The sequence below is a fragment of the Lissotriton helveticus genome, chromosome 1_1, assembly GCF_964261635.1.
Source record: "Lissotriton helveticus chromosome 1_1, aLisHel1.1, whole genome shotgun sequence".
NCBI lineage: Eukaryota > Metazoa > Chordata > Amphibia > Caudata > Salamandridae > Lissotriton > Lissotriton helveticus.
Window position 1 is genome coordinate 70884862 of NC_136057.1, and position 20692 is coordinate 70905553.

The 20692-nt window shown below is 46.1% G+C and overlaps 1 protein-coding gene across 1 annotated transcript in view; it reads left to right on the forward strand.

Annotated features, from left to right (window-relative positions):
* Positions 1-20692, forward strand: part of LOC144828760 (uncharacterized) — a 198546-nt gene that overhangs the window by 170294 nt on the left and 7560 nt on the right. The window contains exons 14-17 of the mRNA XM_078687248.1: positions 15739-15861; positions 16549-16782; positions 16955-17110; positions 18162-18347. Of these exons, the coding sequence (XP_078543374.1) occupies positions 15739-15861; positions 16549-16782; positions 16955-17110; positions 18162-18347 (699 nt within the window). The remainder of the gene's footprint in view (positions 1-15738; positions 15862-16548; positions 16783-16954; positions 17111-18161; positions 18348-20692) is intronic.

A 20692-nucleotide genomic window follows, 5' to 3' on the forward strand; every position in this document is an offset into this window, starting at 1 on the left:
CCACAAACGAAGTGTTCACCTAGGTGGATACGGGTCTTGATGCGTTCCTTTATGGGACCGGTATGTTCCGTACTGTTATAGCAGTGCATCCAGTAACTCTAGTCTGTTCCGTTCTCGAGAATTCTGTTCTGTTTCTGTTTTCAGTATTTACAGGTAGTATTCTGTTCGAACTGTTATGTTATGATATTGTTTAATGTATTTCCAATGTCGTGGTATGCCTGAATTGTTTTCCCAATTGTTATTGTTTTTCGTGTATTGTATTGTGTTCCGATTCAAGTTTAGAATGCCGCTCTTTTCCAAGTTACGTCAGTTAAAAACTAGAAAGGGTCTGCTGGAAGCAGCAGTTCCTGTTCCGCCTAGGGACAGTCCAGGTCACTTTATGTATCAGAAACATGGCATAAGCGCCATATTGTATCTAGATTTATGGGTAGAGTATACCAAACAGTTAGAAGAAAAGTATAGATGGCCCGTATCGGGTACATGGGATGCCGAATGTATCATGCGAGTAGAAGAAGCATTATGGAAAAAGAAAGCCAGACAGTCACAGAAAGATGCCATCGAGTTATGGCGTAAGGAAGCGCATAGAAGAACGGAAAAGGAAGTCAGAAAGTCAGAGTTAAGTAGAGAATCCCAAGAACGAGCCCAAGAAAGAGAATTAATCGAGATAGGTGAACAAGTTAAAGCCGAACAGTCAGACAGACAGAGGCATGCCCTTATTAAGGGTATGTATCCTCTTCTTGCCGAAGGAGTGCCAAAAGCGACCCCAGAGGCATCCAGTAATTTCCCGCCACCATTAGTTCCGACCAAGCTACGTCACAAACCGACTGCAGCTGATATTTTTATTTCGTCCTATTTGGACGATACAGTTCCAGAATATGCAAATCCAGTTCGCGCTCCACCTGTCCCTGTAAATCAGGCACTTCCCGTTCCTCCAGACACCGGAGTACCTGTTACGGTACCCCCGGGTCAGCCAGCCATACAAGTTCAGCCCACGTTACAATTACCGACCCTGCAAGCACGAAGAATGTCAGTCGACGATTCTAGTCTAGGGGCCGCAGGAGGAGGTCCTCCTCAAACCCCGCCGCCACACAAGCGTTTATCAGCACTCGAATTACATGCTCAAGCATCACAGCGTACTCCTAAAAGTAATAAGTCAGTTACAGAAATCAGACAAGCCCTTGCCGAATGCGTCTATGACACAGTTCCAGGCGAGTATAATATGGTTTTATATTCCGTACGCGTAAGAAGGGTGACCGAGTATCTAGTCACCTTACCAAATATGAAAGAAGATCTAGACAGAATATATCGTTTCATCCGTACAGGGGATGATCCAGAAAGTATTGGCGAGATTATGTCTCAAAGGAAAGCCGAGATTCAGCTCATGATATTAAAGTTCCTGATCAATTGTCTAATAAGAGAACAAGATTACCCGTCTAAAGATCCCGCCGAAATGAGAATCCTGACAAAGTGGAGTGATAATATAGCCGAGGGTAAGCACAAGACCATTAGTGCCATGGAAAGTATGTACAAGAAAATTCGTAAAGAAGTAATAAGGTTACACGAACAGCGTAAAGCAGCACAAGTAAGCGAGAAAGAAAGTGTCTCTGATCCTGAAGAGGAAGACGAGAATCCCGCCAGAATAGCGTATGTAGGGAAAACCAGATTTCCAGATCGCCATTCACGTCTAGAACCCAAGCCTATTTTTCAACATCTAGCACCAGAACGAGGCTCTCTAGAACAAGTATTTCAAGCTACCGATCACATTCTGAAATCACGAGTCGGTTATAGCGAATTAAGTACCATGCATGAACAAGAACTAGCCCGATCAGCAGTCCGATGGATTACTGATTCTACCACTTTTCCAGACGAAATAGTGGCACAAATGTTTCTGAAACTGCCCCCAGCCGAGCAACGACTGGTGGGTATGTATATGATCCAGCACCTCATTACCCTGTATGAGGGTCAACATTCTGATCCAGGCCCGTTACATGATATCCTGAACGAGTTACTCCAGTACAGATGGAGAGGTCTAGGTACCGATTTAATTAGTGTCATTCTAGAACAGCGCCACAAGTATAGAACGTTCCTGAACCCGCATTTTGTTCATGTCTCACCCCCGGAAAGTAAACCATTCTACATAGACAGACAGAATCCGCTACGAGAAGTCCACCCAGTCCAAGGGGCGGGTGGCGTAATGCAACGAGTGTTTGTATACACTCCGATTTCAAAGATGGAACTTCTTGAAATGAAGAAATTAATTCCCAGTCATGACAAAGATCCAGCGGGGTTCCATAGAGAATTAAAGGACATGCTCCGTATGGGAGAATACACTTACCCAGATATCATTAAAATGTTAAAGGTCCTGTTGCCCGCAGGGGTGTATGAAAAGTTAAAGGAAAAAGAATGGGAGGTGGGAGAGAAAAAGATCGATTGGACAGCTCTAGAAGCTGAAGACAAGGCACGAGTACCAGGTACCGGTCTTGGAGATAAATGTAAAGAGTTACCAGAATTATTGATTCAAGTTTTACCCAGATTATTGACAACTAGGAAAGAAGACTGGGATGCAATCTCAGCCTGTAAACAGAAACAAGATGAAGACATTAGTGATTTTTATTCTAGATTCGAAAAATGTTTTAGTATTAACAGTGGTCTCAAGACAAGTAGTGAGTCATACCCTCATCTTTTCGTTACCAAATTAGTCGAGAATTCAAGTCCACAAATTAAAAATCGAGTTTTGAAAGTCGAAAGCACCTGGCAAGCAAATAGTCCGTCCCAGATGCTCCAGATGCTCCAGTATCACCAGAATAGAATCAGAGAAGAGCAAGAACACGAAAGAAAACGTATGAAAGACACGAAAATGAAAGTGCTAGTTGCACAATCTATTCCTCAAGACAGTCAGAAGAGGGGTCCGAATCAAGCCAGTCATCCTGCAGCTCCCGTTAAAGGGAACTGCAATTATTGTAAACAGCCAGGTCATTTCATAAACGAGTGTGCAGTTCTGAAACACAACATAGCTACTGGTAAGACTAAAGAAAGACCACGCCCGCCGAGACAAGAACAAGTTTCACAGACTCCTCAGCCACAGAATGCACAACAGACAGTTCCCGCACCGCAGCCTATTGCTGCAACACAGCACGTTACATCGCAGATGTACCAGTATGCACAGTCCGAGTATCCAGAGTACCAGTCATATTCATGAAACAGCCTAGAGGGGGAGGTAGGCTTGCCTCTTATCGAGATACCTGTAGATCAAGAAGGTCCCTATGTTCATAGTCAAGTATTAGGGAAAGACAGAAAGTTTTTGATCGATACAGGGGCAAGTAGGACCACAATTAGTCACGCCGAAGTTCCAGGGGCTCCGCTCTCAGGCTCAAGAAATGTTTCCCTTGGATTTTCAGGAAAACCCATAGTTAATGAGATATCAAAGCCAGTTACTCTAGAAGTAGGTCCCTTGTCCCGTACTACTGATCTGTTACTTACTAAGTCATGTCCAGAAAATCTATTAGGCATTAAGACACTGAAAGAGTTAGGTGCAGTTATTTGCTGTTCCCCAGAGGGAATACGTCTGTTCCTACGTGACTTTAAGGGTCACTATGTATTACGAGATTTTGATTCAAGATTGTCTAATGTTCCGCAGCATTTATGGGCGCAAGGTCCAACTGATGTAGGTTACATGCAAATCACACCCTATCGTGTGACTCTCAAACCAGGTGTAGTGTTACCCCGAATCAGGCAGTACAGATTGCCACCTGAGGCCGTAGCAGCCTTATCCAAAATTATTGACGAGCTCATGGCTCAAGGAGTAGTTGTAGAAACTGACTCCAATGTATGTAATTCTCCGATCATTCCAGTCATGAAACGTACTGATCCAAATGCACCGCCAGTATATCGATTAGTGATTGATTTACGAGAGCTTAATAAATGTATTATTCCTCAGTACCCAGTTGTCCCAGACATTTCTTCCCTGTTAACAGCCATTGATTCCGAAGCCATGTTTTTCACTGTTATTGACCTCAAGAATGCATTTTTTAGTGTTCCAATTCATCCAGACAGCCAGTTTCTTTTCGGATTTTGTTTAAATGGAAGGAGCTATATGTTTACACGCGCTCCTCAAGGTTTCACAGAAAGCCCTAGTATTTACAGTCAAGCACTCAAGAGACAACTAGACAATATTCACATGCCAACTGACACTGCCCTGCTCCAGTATGTCGATGATCTACTGATCACAGCCCGTTCTGAACGTGACTGCGAGCGAGCATCACTTACAGTTCTGTATTTTCTAGCCGAGATGGGGCACAAGGTGTCACCTTCGAAGCTTCAATTCTGTGTCCAGCAAGTGGTATACTTAGGACACTTGCTGTCCAAGAGGGGTAGGCAGTTGACACCCGACCGTATCCAGTTAATAGCGAGTCTTCCCCAGCCCAGAACCCAGAAGGAGGTACGTGCTTTTATCGGCCTTACTTCTTATTGTAGACAATGGATTCCCCAGAATGCATTCCTAGCCAAGCCACTGATACAGTTAACGACACAGGAGGCAGCCGTATCGACTGTCCTCCCTTGGACATCTGAACATACACTTAGTTTTAACGAGTTAAAGAAAGCCCTATGTCAAGCTCCAGTTCTAGCTACACCGAACTACAGTAAGCCTTTTACACTTTTCGTTACTGAACGGGAAGGTACAGCATTATCTGTTCTCACACAAGATCAAGCAGGTCAATACAAGCCCTGTGCTTATTTTTCGAGCACATTAGATCCAGTCGCCCAGGCGTTGCCTGCGTGCCTCAAGTCAGTTGCAGCCACAGCACTAGCTATCAGACAAAGTGATTCTATAGTTTTAGGACATTCCCTGACAGTACAAGTCCCACATTCAGTAGAAGTTCTTTTAAACCGAACACAAACTCAGCACTTGACAATTGCACGTTTAACAGGTTATGAATTGACACTGTTCCAGCCACACATAGAAATTAGACGCTGCAACGTCCTGAATCCTGCTACACTGTTACCATCAGTTAGTTCAAATCCAGACACACATGATTGTGTGGAAGTAGTTAACATTACGACAAAGCCAAGACAAGACCTGACAGATATTCCGTTACCAGATCCTGACCTGACACTTTATGTGGATGGTTCATGTATGAGAACTAGTACAGGAGAACTAGTCGCCGCGTATGCAGTGACTACTGACACTGAAGTTATTGAAACACACCGTATTGATACTCTGTCCGCTCAAGCAGCAGAGCTAGTCGCTCTGACACAAGCCTGTATACATGCCAAAAACCTGAAGGTTAATGTTTACACAGATTCACGTTACGCATTCGGAGTTGTACACGACTTCGGAGTGCTCTGGCAGGAGAGAGGTTTTATGACTTCTCATGGAACCAAGATTCAGCATGGTCTCCTTATTCAAGCCCTGTTAGATGCCATACATTTACCGACATCTATTGCTATCATGAAGTGCAAAGCACATACGAAAGTTACAGACATTATTTCCCAAGGTAATGATTTAGCAGACCGCACAGCCAAGCTTACAGCACAGACTCCAGACATTCCAGTTAATCAGACACATACTCCAGATCTGACTACATGCATGACAGTTAAGGACCCTACTCAAGATGTCATAGATATCCAGTTACATGCTACTCCCGATGAAATCAAGAAATGGTCTGTACAAGGAGGGGTCCAGACAGATCAAGGATGGTTAACGAAGGGTAGAGCCACATGGTTTCTCCCCGATTCTATGGTTCAAGTCATTATCAATACCGCACATAGTCCAGCACATTTAGGAGAAAAAGCTATGTTAGACAGTATCCAGAACATTTGGTTCAACAAGCATTTACGAGCTGCAGCCAAGCAGAAAGTCCGTACCTGTATGATATGTTGTCAGTTTAATCCAGGTAAAAGTGTCCCGGTGGAACAAGGTGGTTTCCAACCCCCTGACCACCCTTTTGAGGTCCTCCAGATGGATTATATTCAAATGGAGCGATGTCGAGGTTTCAAGTATGTCCTTGTAGTAGTATGCGCCTTGTCCAGGTGGACAGAAGCATATCCAGTCCCAGATTACACAGCCGCGACCACTGCCAAGCAGTTGGTTCGTGAATTCTTCCCTAGATATGGACTCCCTAGAGTCGTATATTCTGATAACGGTCAGCCATTCTCATCCGAACTCATGAAACATGTTTCCCTTTTGTTAGGGTACCAGTGGAAGTTCCATTGTGTACGCCATCCAGAAGCAGCTGGACTAGTCGAAAGACATAATCAGACTCTGAAAATCCGTATAGCAAAAGTTTGTAAAGACAAGGGTGTGGACTGGTTAGTAGCTCTGCCAGTCGCTCTGTTTTACATGCGTATGGTCGCACATTCCAGATCAGGTCTGTCCCCGTATGAGGTCGTTTTCGGCCGCCCCCCTAACATGTGGGGTACTCCTAGACCCCGAAGTATTACCGATGTTTCATGTAATATGCTGACAGATTACCTAGCTTCCTTGATGTCTGCCCTCAACTCATGTCGTTCACAGGTTGCCGCCGCATTTCCAGACAATACCGAGGTGGCACCGCACGAGATCGTTCCAGGGTCCCTTGTGATGATCAGAAATTTCGACAGATCAAGTCCGCTGGAACCACGTTGGAAAGAGCCACGTCAGGTCCTCTTGACCACCCGAACTGCCGTCAAGTTGGAAGGCAGGAAGGGGTGGGTCCACCTTTCTCATGTAAAACTTTTCAAAGGACCGAAACCAGTCTTCAAAAACATTTCCAAGAACATTTCCCAGGATTCGAAGGATTGCCAGAACATTGTTTTAAAGGACTGTCCCGCACAAGACATTATTACAACCCCTCCCTTGTTAGAGAAAACTCCGCAACAGGAGTATAAGTTAAAGCTCAGGTCTAATAAGTCAGCCAGTTTGATTGTATAAGTCCTCCCCTAGGTGAAACGGTTAGACTGTTTCTGACATGTATAAAATAGACCCCCATAGTGAGAGAGTCAGTCAAAGCTCAATCAAATGTATCGTTTTTCTGAGTTTCATATTATTTCTCAGCATAATGATTTCTTGCACCAGCTATGCTTTCTATCTGTGTTTTCCAGTTCCTCATGTAAATATGTCTGCTCATGCTACAGTAGAGCACACGTTTAGTGATCTGCCTCCTCACGAATATTCATACCGCCTCGCAATGCGTAATAACACATTTATCCGTATGTTACATTATTCACACCAGACCAGCAATGCCACTAATTGTTGGGTGTGTGGTCGACTCCCCCCTTTCCAGACACCGAAGGGAGTTCTGCCACTCTTTCCTTATCCATTCTCACACAATGGTTCGTGTGGAGCATGGTCCACGTTAACGTCATCCTCAACAGATATGTCTTTTCTTAACAGTACATGTTTCCCTGACAAGCAAGGTCTCCCCCACAGAACAGGTTTAGATTTAGAAAATGAAGTATATAATTTAGGAAATTATTCGTCGAATTTCATGGTTCTGAATGTTCAGTCTGATACTACTCCAGACTCACCTGCTATTTCAGTACTACCAGTCAAAGGCGAATTATGTGTCCGTAGTTATGGTTCTGTACATATAGGTCATAGTGAATGTACTACTGTTATCCAATATAGTGACAGTAGGAAATCTATTTTCAAAGCTTCACGTCATTCTTATTTTATTTGTGGTCAAACTGCATATGTCCGTCTGCCCCTCGATTGGGAGGGAACCTGTTACATTGCTTTCCTACTGCCACCTGTTTTTCTAGCCCCTCCTGACTATCATAGGAATTCCTTCCTAGTACACACTAGACACAAGAGAAATCTCCCGATTGTCGATTATACTGAAACCGCCGCAGAGCAATTCATTGATATAGATAAAGGTGTTTTCCCTTATTTAGGTACAGTTGTAAATAGTAAGCTCATTCGTAGGTTAACAAGAACCCTTGAAGCAGTAGTAGATGAGACTGCCTCCGCTCTAGGTAACTTAACTGAAGAGCAATCCTTTATGAGAATTGTCGTTTTACAGAATCGTCTCGTCCTTGACGTCATACTGGCCGATAGGGGCGGGGCCTGTAGAATTCTCGGATCCAGTTGTTGTATTTTCATTCCAAATAACGCGCCGTCTGTTTATTCAGCTATAACCAGACTCCATAAAATTGCCCATCTGTTACACCAAGATCCAGGCACCTGGACATGGTCCGGTTGGTTCTGGAATGTAATTTCCACATGGGGATGGAAAGTCCTGTCCTTTCTAGGTATTGCAGTAGCGATCATATTTAGCTGCTGCCTCTGTATACAATGTGGCCCTGCGATTTGCAGCATGTGTGCTACCTCTTGTATTCCCCGTCCCAAGCCCTGTTCTAAATCCCGTTCCAAGACAATTCGAGACGAGCAAATGGTACTGTATGAAATGATAGACGGTATCATGAATATTGATGTTTCCTGATGGAAACGTAGTGACAAGGAGGGAATGTGGAAAAGTAAATTTTGCCATGTTCTGTGTCCCTACGCCTCATCCATCATGTGTTATGTGTGCATGATCAATATGCATATGTTATTCCCCATTTCTGATTAAAGACGCAATTACAGTTGTGTCCACCTCTAATATGTTAGTTTCCAGTCCTCGTGAATACTACGAATATCAGGCCTATGTAAGTAATGTTGCCACGTTTCTCAGTGTGCACGTTATTCAATTATAAAGTCTCCGTTTCCAGGCCTCAAAAGGGCCCGGACCACAGATTCAGCTCCTGTCTCCTGAAAGCCTCGCTGAGGAGCGATACAGCCCCCACCTGTATCCTCGACCCTTCACTTACTTCCTGCCTCGCAGTGCCCGGTGCAGCCCGGCTCTGCCTCTGAGTCTGCCAAAAGTGTGTTATAGTTCCTGCTATCAGTTCAGTCCTCCTCCTCTGCATTCCTAAGCTACTGAACTGCATCAATAGTTTCCGTCATTGTCTAGCCTTCTCGTCTCCACGTTAGAGAAATACTGTATTTAATGGTCATTTAATATTCTTCACGCACTACATGTAGAATAATGCATGGTCCAGTCTTAGAATCAAGTTAGCTTCTCCCCTCATGACTTCTAGTTTATATCAACATGTTCCCTAAACATTAGATACCAGATAGGGTTTAGGTACATGTCGCTCCGACCCTCCAGACTTTAGTCTCTGCTCTTAGCACAGAGTTCGTAGCCCCCAGCTTCTCCTAGTAATACGTCATTGCTAGTTTTCGCGCACCATTAGGTTAGAGGTCCCGGCTCCTTAGGTAGCCCCCTCCAATGTTTCCGCCCATTCATGACATATTCTGTTACGTTTTGCATCACATGTCTAAGTAAACTCCCAGTTACACCTCTTATTACTGTTATCTCTCGCGACTGCTACGCGTCACGCCTTCTACTCCACCCACTGTTACGCCTATTGCAATGTAATGCTATGTGTTTGCGCTATGTATATAAGTCAATGTCTTGTTATTAAATGTTAGCGCGCTCATCCCAGACCCAGCCCCAGCAGCTGCTGGGCCTCTTTTCCCCTGCTGGGATCCTTTTGTTCTGCTGGGTCACCCTATGCAGGTTGTCCTGATCCTGTCCTTATGCTGTAATAAACCTGCAGAAACTCCTACTACCTCGAATCTTGACTCTTATTTTATTGAGCTATCTGTTATGCTATAAGTCTAGTCAAAAATAGGGTATTATTTATTTATTTACCACAGTTCAATCAGTACTCAAACGCTGCGACGGACCGGGGCAGGAAAGAAAACTCAGACCAGATGATCAGTGCGTTATTTAGAACCGTGAGATACCATTAAATTAAAAATTGTACTTTCAGTGAGATTAAAAAAAACAGGATTCTCTTTGGAGATGGTGCAGATTCAAGCAATTTATAAAAAACATGGCTTGTATTGCCGTTCGCTGTTACCGCCACAAAACGGGTCACAGCAGGCACTGCCACTGTCTGCATTTCGCCGCTTAACAAAATCTTTTCCCATCTGTATTCAATAGGTATTGGTGGTTCATAAAATTATTAATTTTAAATGAAACCTATCTTGCATATCCTAAACGTTTTTCCTTTTTAAATTCATCTATACCCACCTGCCAATGGCTGCAGTGGCCGCGGATAGCATTTTTTGAAGATTTGATGCTGCTCAATAACAGTGTGTGGCGGGGTTGTAGAAAGGGGCCAGAGACTGGATCTCAGTAGATAAGGTTTTATTTTCATAAAAGTTTTCTTTTTTCTCAACGTGAGTCTTTTACGGGATAGTATAGCAGGGTCCGTTGTTGCTGGTATACTCTGGGGTTTTCTCGGCATCTTAGCTTTTCTCACGTGGCCCACTTGAGTCTGCTCTTCTTCGGTTACTCCACCGCAGGACATGCAGAAAAGAAAGATAAAGTGGCCGTCAGGTAACAGTCCTGTTCACACAATACCCAGGAGGAACCAAGGAGTGAGGGAGGAGCACCGCAGACAAATGTGTATATACACGGATTTCCTCTATACACGAAGTCGGTTAGTGAATCGTGAGGAGAGCGTGAGACGGGTAGGAAACAACGGGAGGAAAGGGGAAGGAAGGGATAGAGTATATACAAAGAATGCCCCGCAGGCAGAAGCCGGTCGGATGAGCTAGCGTAGAGACGAGTCTCCCCGCCTCCCAACCCAGCCCGACACACGCTGCCGCAACTGGTTGAGCCACACTCCTCCGAGAGTGTGGCTGGTTGACTCGTGGGGACGGTGGCCTCCTGGCACAGCAACTCCCTCCTGTAGTTCTGCTCCCGTTTTCTTCTCATGGCTACCTCCTTTTCCGCACTCCACTCGTTCTCCGCAGCACACCACAAACTCCTCCGGGGTGTCATAACGCGCCGTTGTTCTTACTTCCTCCTTTTTGTCCAATCCCGTCGGGCGGGCGTCATCTGTGGGTGGGGCCTCTTCATCAATGTACGCCCAATTAAAGGAACCTTCTGATGTTTCGCTGGTTTGGGCATTCCATTGTGACTGTGAGTCCGTATTCCAGTCGCTCTGGTTTGGGTGGAGAGAGGGGGGTGTATTAGAGTCAGCGACCCACCATTCTGCACATGGGGAAACCCCTTCTCCTTGCCTATTCTCCCTGCTACACACCTCCCCCCCTGGTTTCTCCTGATCGGGGAGAAGACAAGACCTAAATAAGAAATCTGCATTACCATTCTCCCTACCCTTTTTGTGTCGGATGTCAAAGGAAAAGGGTTGCAAAAACAAGAACCACCTAAGGATTCTGGGATTCTGGATTTCTATTGAATGTACTAAACTTAATTGTGTGTGTGCCAGCTAACTCAGAGGTCACTAGAAACTTTCTCGAATACACAAGAAGGGATTCGTTTCATAAGCGCATAAACATGACAACTTTGTTTCCCAGAGTCACGGAAACAATAGATAAGTATTTCACCTAGTCAAACGTGCATGCTTCGTTTCTACAGACTTGCAGAGAAAATACAGAGACGGGCGTTTTCAATAAAAGGGTTTATTGAACAGTCTTCTTTCTCATGCAAGAGATGTGCACTGCTACAATCTTTATGCAGACTGCAAAGTATATTGCGTGCAGCGAGAACAGTATTATAAAATAATACTGTAAGAGCATTTTCTGGTTTCTAACCCAAATAAAAATATATACATAAATAACATTGACTAAAATACTCAACTGGTGCTTCTAAAATACGCCTACCCCAATGTACCTAACCTAAGTCTAGTACGAGGGAAGAAGTAACTATTGTGTTACATAGGTTTAGTTTTGCAAGAATCTACCAAAGGTTTCTCTAGGTTCTAATCAGCTCCATACCTTTGTTTAGAATGAAGGAAGTCTGGTATCTTTTTCTCTGGACTAGATTTCCCAACACCCCGTAAGGGGAGCCGGAAACACTGGAGCTGGATTCTCGGCAGGAAAAAAGACGGCTTCATGATCAGTGTGTCAGCTGGAAAGTCGGCTTCCTTGTGCAATTGCTGTAGCGAACTGCATCGGGAAAGTAGGTCTTCGAACTGCTCTGAACCACCGTATCTTGCTAGAGCAAGTGAATGTATATTTATACCTTGAAGGCGTTTAGGAATGCCATAGTGTGACGTAAAGTCAGGCAGATGGATGAACATCAGGAAAGAACCCCTAGGGAATAGTTGTTCTTTGTAAAGTAACTGAGTTCTTGGACAAATCAATATTCAAGCAAGGGGAAGTTCCCTAACTGCTTAAGCTGGTTTTCCAAGAAATCGCTGTGACATTTGGTACGGGTGGAAGTAGCCATGCCTGTATTTTGGTAGCATGGGCTATGCCTAAATAAGGGCTTGATTTCTATGCCTATATAAGGGCAATGTGAATTGGACCTATATAAGGGCATGAATCGGGAAAATTCACTCGGAGCTTAAAACGCCACACAGCACTAGGTCATCCGCATGTGCTAAAATCGTAGTATCTCCTCCAATCGAATGGATGGCCTGTATATAGAGTGAAAATAATAGCGGAGAGCCGGGTACCTCGACTAATTTTCATTAGATCAGATGGGTGGCCCATCATAGCTATTCTAGCCGCGGGATCCTGATACATGCATCTGATAGCTCCATTAAAATCCTTGCCCAAACCTTTCCTTTCCATAATTGCCCATAAAAAGGGCCAGGAGACCCTATTGAACGCTTTTTCAGCATCCAGTAGTATTAGAGCCATAGGGCCTCCTGAAACCTTTGTATAATCAAATAGCGTGATTATACGCCATATGTGTTCCGTCATGCCCCTTCCCGAGATAAACACATGTTGGAAAGGGGATACTAGCTTGTTAATAACTACGGCTAGCCTATTTGCCAAGATTTTAGAGAAGATTTTTACATCACTATTAACCAGCGTAATTGGCCTGTACAAACCCAATTCCTTTGTGGATTTGCCTTTATTAGGGGAAACTATAATATTAGCGCTTTTCCAGGAATCGGGTGCCAACAAATCTGATTGTGCTCTGCAAAATACCTCCAGCATGAGTGCCAAAATCTGTATCGCTGATATTAAATCTGTTCCCATGGCTTTACCAAATTGTTTAGAACATGGGTACTCACAAACTTTCTTTCGGGGGTGAAATTTACAATGTGGTTTGTGTCCAACGGCCGCACCGGTGGGGGCGGGCCTAGTGGGGAAGGGGGCGGGGTTAGAGCAACAAAAAAAATGTGACCATGAGGTTGAACACAGGTCCCTGCAGCAGACGTCTTCGTCCACTGAGCCACCAGACTCGGCATACACACATCTCTCTCTCTCTTTCTCTTTCTATCTCTCTCTCTCTCTCTCTGTCTCCCTCCCTCTCTCTATCTCTCTATCTCTCCCCCTCTCTCCCTCTCTCTCTCTCTCTGTCTCCCTCTCTCTTCTCCCTCCCCCTTGCTCTCTCTCTGTCTTCCTCTCTCTCTTTCTCTCTCCCTCACTCAGTCTCTCTCTCTCTCTCTCCTTCGCTCTCCCTCACTCAGTCTCCCTCACACAGTCTCCCTCACTCAATCTCCCTCGCTCAGTCTCCCTCACTCAGTCTCCCTCCCTCCGTCTCCCTCTCCTTCTATCTGTCTCCCTCCCTCCGTCTCCCACTCCCTTTATCTGTCTCCCTCCCTCCGTCTTCCTTTCCCTCTATCTGTCTCCCACCCTCTGTCGCCCTCCTCCCTCTGTCGCCCTCCTCCCTCTGTGTCTCCCTCCTTCTGTTTGTCTCCCTCCCTCTGTCTGTCTCCCTCCCTCTGCCTCTCTCCCTCTGTCACCCTCCCTCTGTCACCCTCCCTCTGTCACCCTCTCTCTTTTATCCTCCCTCTGTCTCCCTCCCTCTGTCTCCCATACTCTGTCTCCCACCCTCTGTATCCCACCCTCTGTCAACCTCACTCTGTCACCCTCACTCTGCGACCCTCACTCTGTCCCCTCCCTCTCTCTGTATCCCTCCGTCTGTCTCCCTCTGTCTGTCTTCCTCCGTCTGTCTCCCTCAGTCTCCCTCTCACTGTCTCCCTCTCTCTGTCTCCCTCTCCCTTCATCTGTCTCCCTTCTCCCTCTGTCTCCCTCCTCCCTCTGTCCGTCTCCCTCTGTCTATCTCCCTCTGTCTGTCTCCCTCCCTGTCTCCCTCTCTCTGTCTGTCTCCCTCTATCTGTCTCCTTCCTCCCTCTGTCTACCTCCTCCCTCTGTCTGTCTCCCTCTCTCTGTCTCTCTCCTCTCTCTGTCTGCTCCCTCTGTCTGCCTACTTCCCTCCCTCTGTCTCCATCTCCCTCCCTCCCTCTCCCTCCCTCTACCTCTGTCACCCCCTCCCTCCCTCTGTCTCCCTCCCTCTGTCTTCCTCCTCCCTATGTCTCCCTCTTCCCTTTGTCTGTCTCCCTCTTTCTGTTTCCCTTCCTCTGTCTTACACCCTCTGTCTTCCTCCCCCTGTCTCCCTCCCTCTCCCTTTCTCTGTCTCCCTCTCTCTGTCTCGCTCTCCCTCAACCTCCCTCCTTCACCCTCCCTCCCTTTCCCTCTGTCTCCCTCCCTTTCCCTCCCTCCCTCTCCCTCTGTCTGCCTCTGTCTCCCTCCCTGTCACTCCCTCCCTCTACCTCTTTCTCCCTCCCTTTCCCTCCCTCCCTCTACTTCTGTCTGCCTCTGTCTCCCTCCCTTTCCCTCCCTTCCTCCGTCTCCCTCCCTCTACCTACCTCTGTCATCTTACCCTGCCTGTGTGTGCCGAGGCTGAGACAGCTTCCCAGGCACACACACACATCCGCACCCGAGCACTTCACAGGTCTTTAAAAGACCATTTGTATGTTAATGAGGCTTTTGTATTTCACCTCTTCTTAGTGCCCCTGCAGCTCCACTCTGACTATCACTGGAATGCCGGGCCCCTACAGAGCAGCAGAGTATCTCAGAGTCGTGCGCAGTGTTTACAGACACTCTGTAAATGTTTTTTTTAAAAACACGTGTATGAGGTCTGCAAGGTCAGTGGGCCACCACGGAAGGCTTGCCGGGCCGCTGGCGGACCGCGGGCCCTACTAGGAGTACCCGTGGTATAGAATCTATTGCTGCTTTTAATTCGTCCATTGTAAATGGTGCACCTAAGCTAGCTTTCTCTTCAGGGTATACCAGATCAAAAATGTGCCACTTTAAATAATCCTCAACTTATTGATCCCTATCTTGAATATCCTCAGTATATAATCTTTGATAACATTTTTTAAAGGCAGTAAGGATGACTTTAGGCTCTTTTACCATACCTATGCTAGGGTCTCTAATTTCACTGATCCGAGTATGTACTATTTTCTCTTCTAGTACGTACAGCAAGTAGGTGACCCACCCTCTCACTATTCTCATAAACCCTGCACCGCCATGCCATATACTTCCCAGTCGATTTCTTGATAGATATCTTAGTAATGGCAGATCTAGCAATAATAATCTTTAATTGGGCTGTCTCCGATCCTCCCCTTTAGACAATACCTTCATTAATTTGGCTTCTGCCTTACCTAATTCCTCAAATACGGTTTGTGAAAAGATTGTATCCTTCCTTTGTGCCTGCCAGCCATGCTTAGAAGTTTCTCCTCTGATCCCGGCTTTTAATGTATCCCATACTAAGCTTATATTGGTACTTCCTAAATTCTCTCCAATGAACCTAGGAATCCACTCCTCAAAGTGCTGAATGTTCTCTTCTTCACTTAATAGAGCCCTATTAAATGTCCATCGTGTCTTTGAGGATTCTAGCTTGATGTTTATTTATATCACCAATGGATTGTGATCAGACATAACTTTGGGATATTTACTTTACTGCCATTTTCTAACATGCTTTCCTCTTTTGTGCTGCTCAGGGTTCGGTGGCCAGAATTGCGAGATCAACGTTGATGACTGTCCAGGCCATAAGTGTAGGAACGGAGGGACTTGTGTGGACGGGGTGAACACCTACAGCTGCCGGTGTGCTTCGGAGTGGACTGGTGAGAAGAATTCAAAGGGAGAGGAATCCTTGTTGGTTAGCTCCTGCCCCCTCCTCTTTACCCACAGCACCAGCACATGCTCTCCGGGAACTGCTGATGACTTGTCCTGGTTCTGAAAGCCTTGCCCCCCGCACCCATCATGGTGAAAGCATTGGAGCTTGCTTTTTCATGCTATGAAAACCTTCCTATATGTGCAGGAGTAGGGTGATACGAAATGGATACACTGTCCAAGAACCTGCAGTGAACCTGATTTGAGAAGAAGCTTCCCATTCAGGGGGCTGCCACATGATATAGATGGTCCCCCAAGTGAGAGCTGTGTGCCAGACTGGCACAGCATGATGGCGTCCGTTTCATAGAAAGGGAGGGTGTTTCCATGTCTTATTCACGACCTTAAGAATGAGGACGCCTCAGTAATATTGAGACTTTTAGGGAGGTCTGGTCCCTCATCTTACTGTGAAGCCCCTCGAAGCCCTGCTTAAATGGTCTGGTGCTCTAGATTTCACCTTCACTACCGTGCAAGGCGTAACAAGTGTTCCAAGTCCTGAATTCTACAGGAACGCTGTGCCACCTCTTATATAATGGGTAAACCCACAGGTTGTAGGTTGTAAATAGATCTGCACTTCAAGATGATGGTTAGATTTATATTTGACTTTAACCTTCTCTTTCCTTCATTCTCCTAACTATTAGGTCAGTTCTGCAAAAAAGATGTGAATGAATGCCAGCTGCAGCCCAATCCGTGCCACAACGGTGGGACCTGTGTCAATACCCGCGGTGGCCACGCCTGCATCTGTGTGAATGGCTGGACTGGCAAGAGCTGCAGTGAGAACATTGATGACTGTGCGTCTGCCATTTGTTTCAATGGGGCCACCTGCCATGACAGAGTGGCTTCTTTCTACTGCGAGTGTCCAATGGGGAAGACTGGTGAGTAGAGCCTCTGGGAGACTCTGGGAGATTCGGGGAGCTAAGTTACTCATAGAAAAATGTCTCTTTTCTTATTTCACTCTCCTAGAAGGTGGAATTGTGGCCGGCCTCTAGAGCTATGATGGATTTTATACTACTTCAGTTATGAGCTTTTATTTTTTCAATCTTCCAGGTCTGCTTTGCCACCTGAACGATCAATGCATCAGTAACCCATGCCACAAAAATGAAATGTGTGACACCAACCCAGTGAATGGCCGTCTCATCTGCTCCTGCACTCCTGGCCTCACTGGTGGTGCTTGTGACCAGGATGTTGACGAGTGCTCCATAGGTAAGTTAAGGTGGTCACCCTCGGAGCAGCTCTCCCTGGGCTGGCTCCGGGTTATGTCGCCTGAAAAAGTTAATTCTAATGAGAAGTATGGATTTGTGTTGATCTTCGTACTCCTATCTGAAGTATTCATTATATTTAGTTGGCAAGTGAAACCCATAGTGAGTTCTTGCCATGGCTCTTGAAGAAGACAGTTATGGGAATTGATCTGCTTGATTTACAGGCTTTGAGTTGTCTCTTGCCTTGCTGACCCTAAAGTGTAGAATAACCGGCCTCATCCATCCATGCATGCCTTAGCACCAGAGTCTTACGAACTTTATGTAGCAGCGTCCATCAGTGAGAAGAATGCTCTTGAGGTTGAAGGTAGAGGTGCATTCATTCTGGAAGGTTGGTAGCTCAGTTGTGGACTTGGATACCTTTAGCTGGTCAATCTCTCATTAGAGCAGTGCAGGTTTGTTGGAAGCTCTTGCAGCTGTGGTGTCCACAGTACTGTATTTTATCTGCTGTGGAGTGGCGATGTTGTAGGATTGAAGCCCCGTCCAGTGCAAGAGCGCTGCTCTCCTCTAGAGACATCCTTCAGGGGAGCAGACGTACACCAGTAACATCGGCTGTGTTTGGGTTTCCAGAATCGTGTCCTTCATAGTGTTGAGCCGGAGAACGGCCGAGGAGTGGCGCAGATTGGGAAGACGCCAACATATCTTGTGTGCGTTTTAAACAGCATCATAGTGTGTGCAGGTATGATTTATTTTTTTATGAAGAGTTATTAACTCGATTCCTGAAGGTAATCCTTCATCTGTAAATTGTATAGCGAATCGTAGGCACCAGATCTTGAAGTACCAGGTCCCCATCCCTTGTGAGTCTCATATGTGGGTCAGAGACTGCTAGCTAATCAGTTAAAGGCCCTCTAGAATGACTCTGCCATATTCAGGTGAGTGCTCAGAGATTAGTTTAAGAGGCCAGACGGTCATTCCCTGGAGGGTGCCATTGTTTCGGTTGTAGTGATGAAAGAAGTTGCTGCCTCTTTCAGCAGGTGGACTTTTCTCCTTGTTTCTAGGTGCCAATCCCTGTGAGCACTTTGGAAAGTGTTTAAACACACAGGGCTCCTTCCAGTGCCAATGCGGAAAGGGGTACACGGGTCCCCGTTGTGAGACCGACATTAATGAGTGCCTGTCCATGCCGTGTCAGAATAACGCCAGCTGCCTGGACCGCATTGGAGGGTTCACCTGCATCTGCATGTCAGGTAGGATATAGTGTCTGCTAGGGAGCGCCAGTGTCTCTAGACTCTCAGCAGACAACGCTGCTCATCTACTATGACACTCTGTAGATTGTAAGCACACTCGACTGCATTGGAGACTTCGCCTGCATCAGCATGTCCGGTAGGATATAGTGTCTGCTAGTGTTTGCCAGTGTCTCAAGACTCTCAGCAGACAATGCTGCTCATCTACTATGACACTCTGTAGATTGTAAGCACTCTCGACTGCATTGGAGACTTTGCCTGCATCTGCATGTCGGGTAGGATATAGTGTCTGCTAGGGAGCTCCGGTTTCTCAAGACTCTCAGCAGACAACGCTGCTCATCTACTACACCACTCTGTACATTGCAAGCACACTCGACTGCATTGGAGACTTCGCCCCCCCTTGGAGAAAAGAGTCACTTTCAAAATCCTAACTCATTCCTACAAGTGCCTACACAACAACGGACCCGAATACCTCAAAGACAGAATCAACTTCCATGTACCCAAAAAAATCCTCCGATCTCCCAACCTCGCACTGGCCGAAACCTCACGCATCTACAGAGCCAGAGCAGGCGGAAGATCCTTCTCTCAAATTGCAGCCAAGACCTGGAACGAGCTGCCGGCAGACATCAGACGCGCCCCCTCCCTGAACACCTTCAGGAAGACCCTCAAGATCTGGCTCTTCGGCTAAACAAATCTGCGGACCTCCCCCCCTCAGCACCTTGAGACCCTCACAGGTGAGCAGCGTGCTTACAATTCCGTGATTGATTGATTGATTGATTGAAGGACTCTCTCCCTGGGGCTGGTGATCCTCCTGCTGAGAAGGGGCAGACCACCCTGTGCTCTGAGATCCTGCCTGCCTCGGATTCTAGTTTTCAATCACAGCTATCGTCAGTAAATTCAGAAACCTGCTGCTCTCTTTCTAGGTCTGAGCTCTGACAGCAGAGCTGTCAAATAGATGCATTGCCACAATATAGGTAGAGGCCTTAGGGTCCACCCTACAGCCATTGGCTTGCTTTAACAAGACTCTTTCAGCCATATATGTTGATCCTGTCAATCAAGTGTCGGCTCAGCCCAGTGAAGAATATATACACTTCACAGCTACTGCTTTTGGGGGGTTGAGTATATCCGTCCGCCTTCACTGCATGGGGGACTACTTTACAACTACGGATCCATGATTTCTTCTGCTGGCTCCCCCTCGCGTGCCTCACTGCAGTCTTAGCACATTAAAACCATTCATTCTGGCTTGCCAGTGCTTATTGGGAAAACAAACTCAGGCAGAGAATATTGAAATAATGGAATAAATGTACTGGTTGAAACTGTAGGTACATCCAATTTTGGGCTGTTGTGGCAGCCTCCTAGTGGACGATGCAAATGGCCACTTCACGCCCATGGCCTTATCTTTCCTGCATTTTTTCTGATAAAAGTGAAAGAATTGAGAGAACACCTACTAGTGTCAGAACTCGCTGTGGTCAGCCTCCCCCCGCTCCTTCTCCAAAACCATACCCCTACCTAACGCTCCCTCCCACCGCAGAAGAGCGAAGGCCTATCTCGCATCTAACGATATCAAGGACCTACTCATTTCCTACTCAATCACCTTAGACACCAACAAGATCACAGAGGGTCAAATTCTAACCATTCACGATACCCCTACAAAGAACCCCCTCACAACTCTAGAGGCTCAAATATTGACAACCTTATGAGAGTGAACATCATACAGTCGCCTCCCCCTCATACACCGGTCTAACTTAAATGCCTACTACTCAACTGCAGGTCAGCCAGCAAACACGCCTCTGACACATTCGACCTCATCCAACAAAATGAGATAGATATCATCCGCACCGAAATTTGTCTCAATCCCGCTTCCACTCCCTTCTTAGACCTTTTACTGCCTCCTACCCATGACATAATCCATCTAGATAGAGTTTGAAGACGGGTGGTGGCCTAGCTTCTACTCCCTTCCTAGACCTCTTACTGCCTCCTACCCATGACATAATCCGTCTAGACAGAGCTTTGAATATGGGTGGTGGCCTAGCTTGCATATATCGGAGCTCACTATCGGTCTCATACGAATACCTTTGTCTCAATATCTTTAGTCACAACCTTCCGGTTTGCAAACTACACACATTTTACCACCCTCCTGGGGACAACCTCCCCTTCATTGAGCAATTAGTGGAAATCATCTCTGGCAATGTTGATTCCGCTATGACCCAAATCTTTCTTGGTGATTTCAACTTGCACTGGTCCAACCTCAATGACCAAGCTGTTACATGCCTCAAATCATTCTTAAATGATCATGAACTGATCCAACACTGTGACCAGCCAACCCATAATAAAGGAGAAATTCTGCA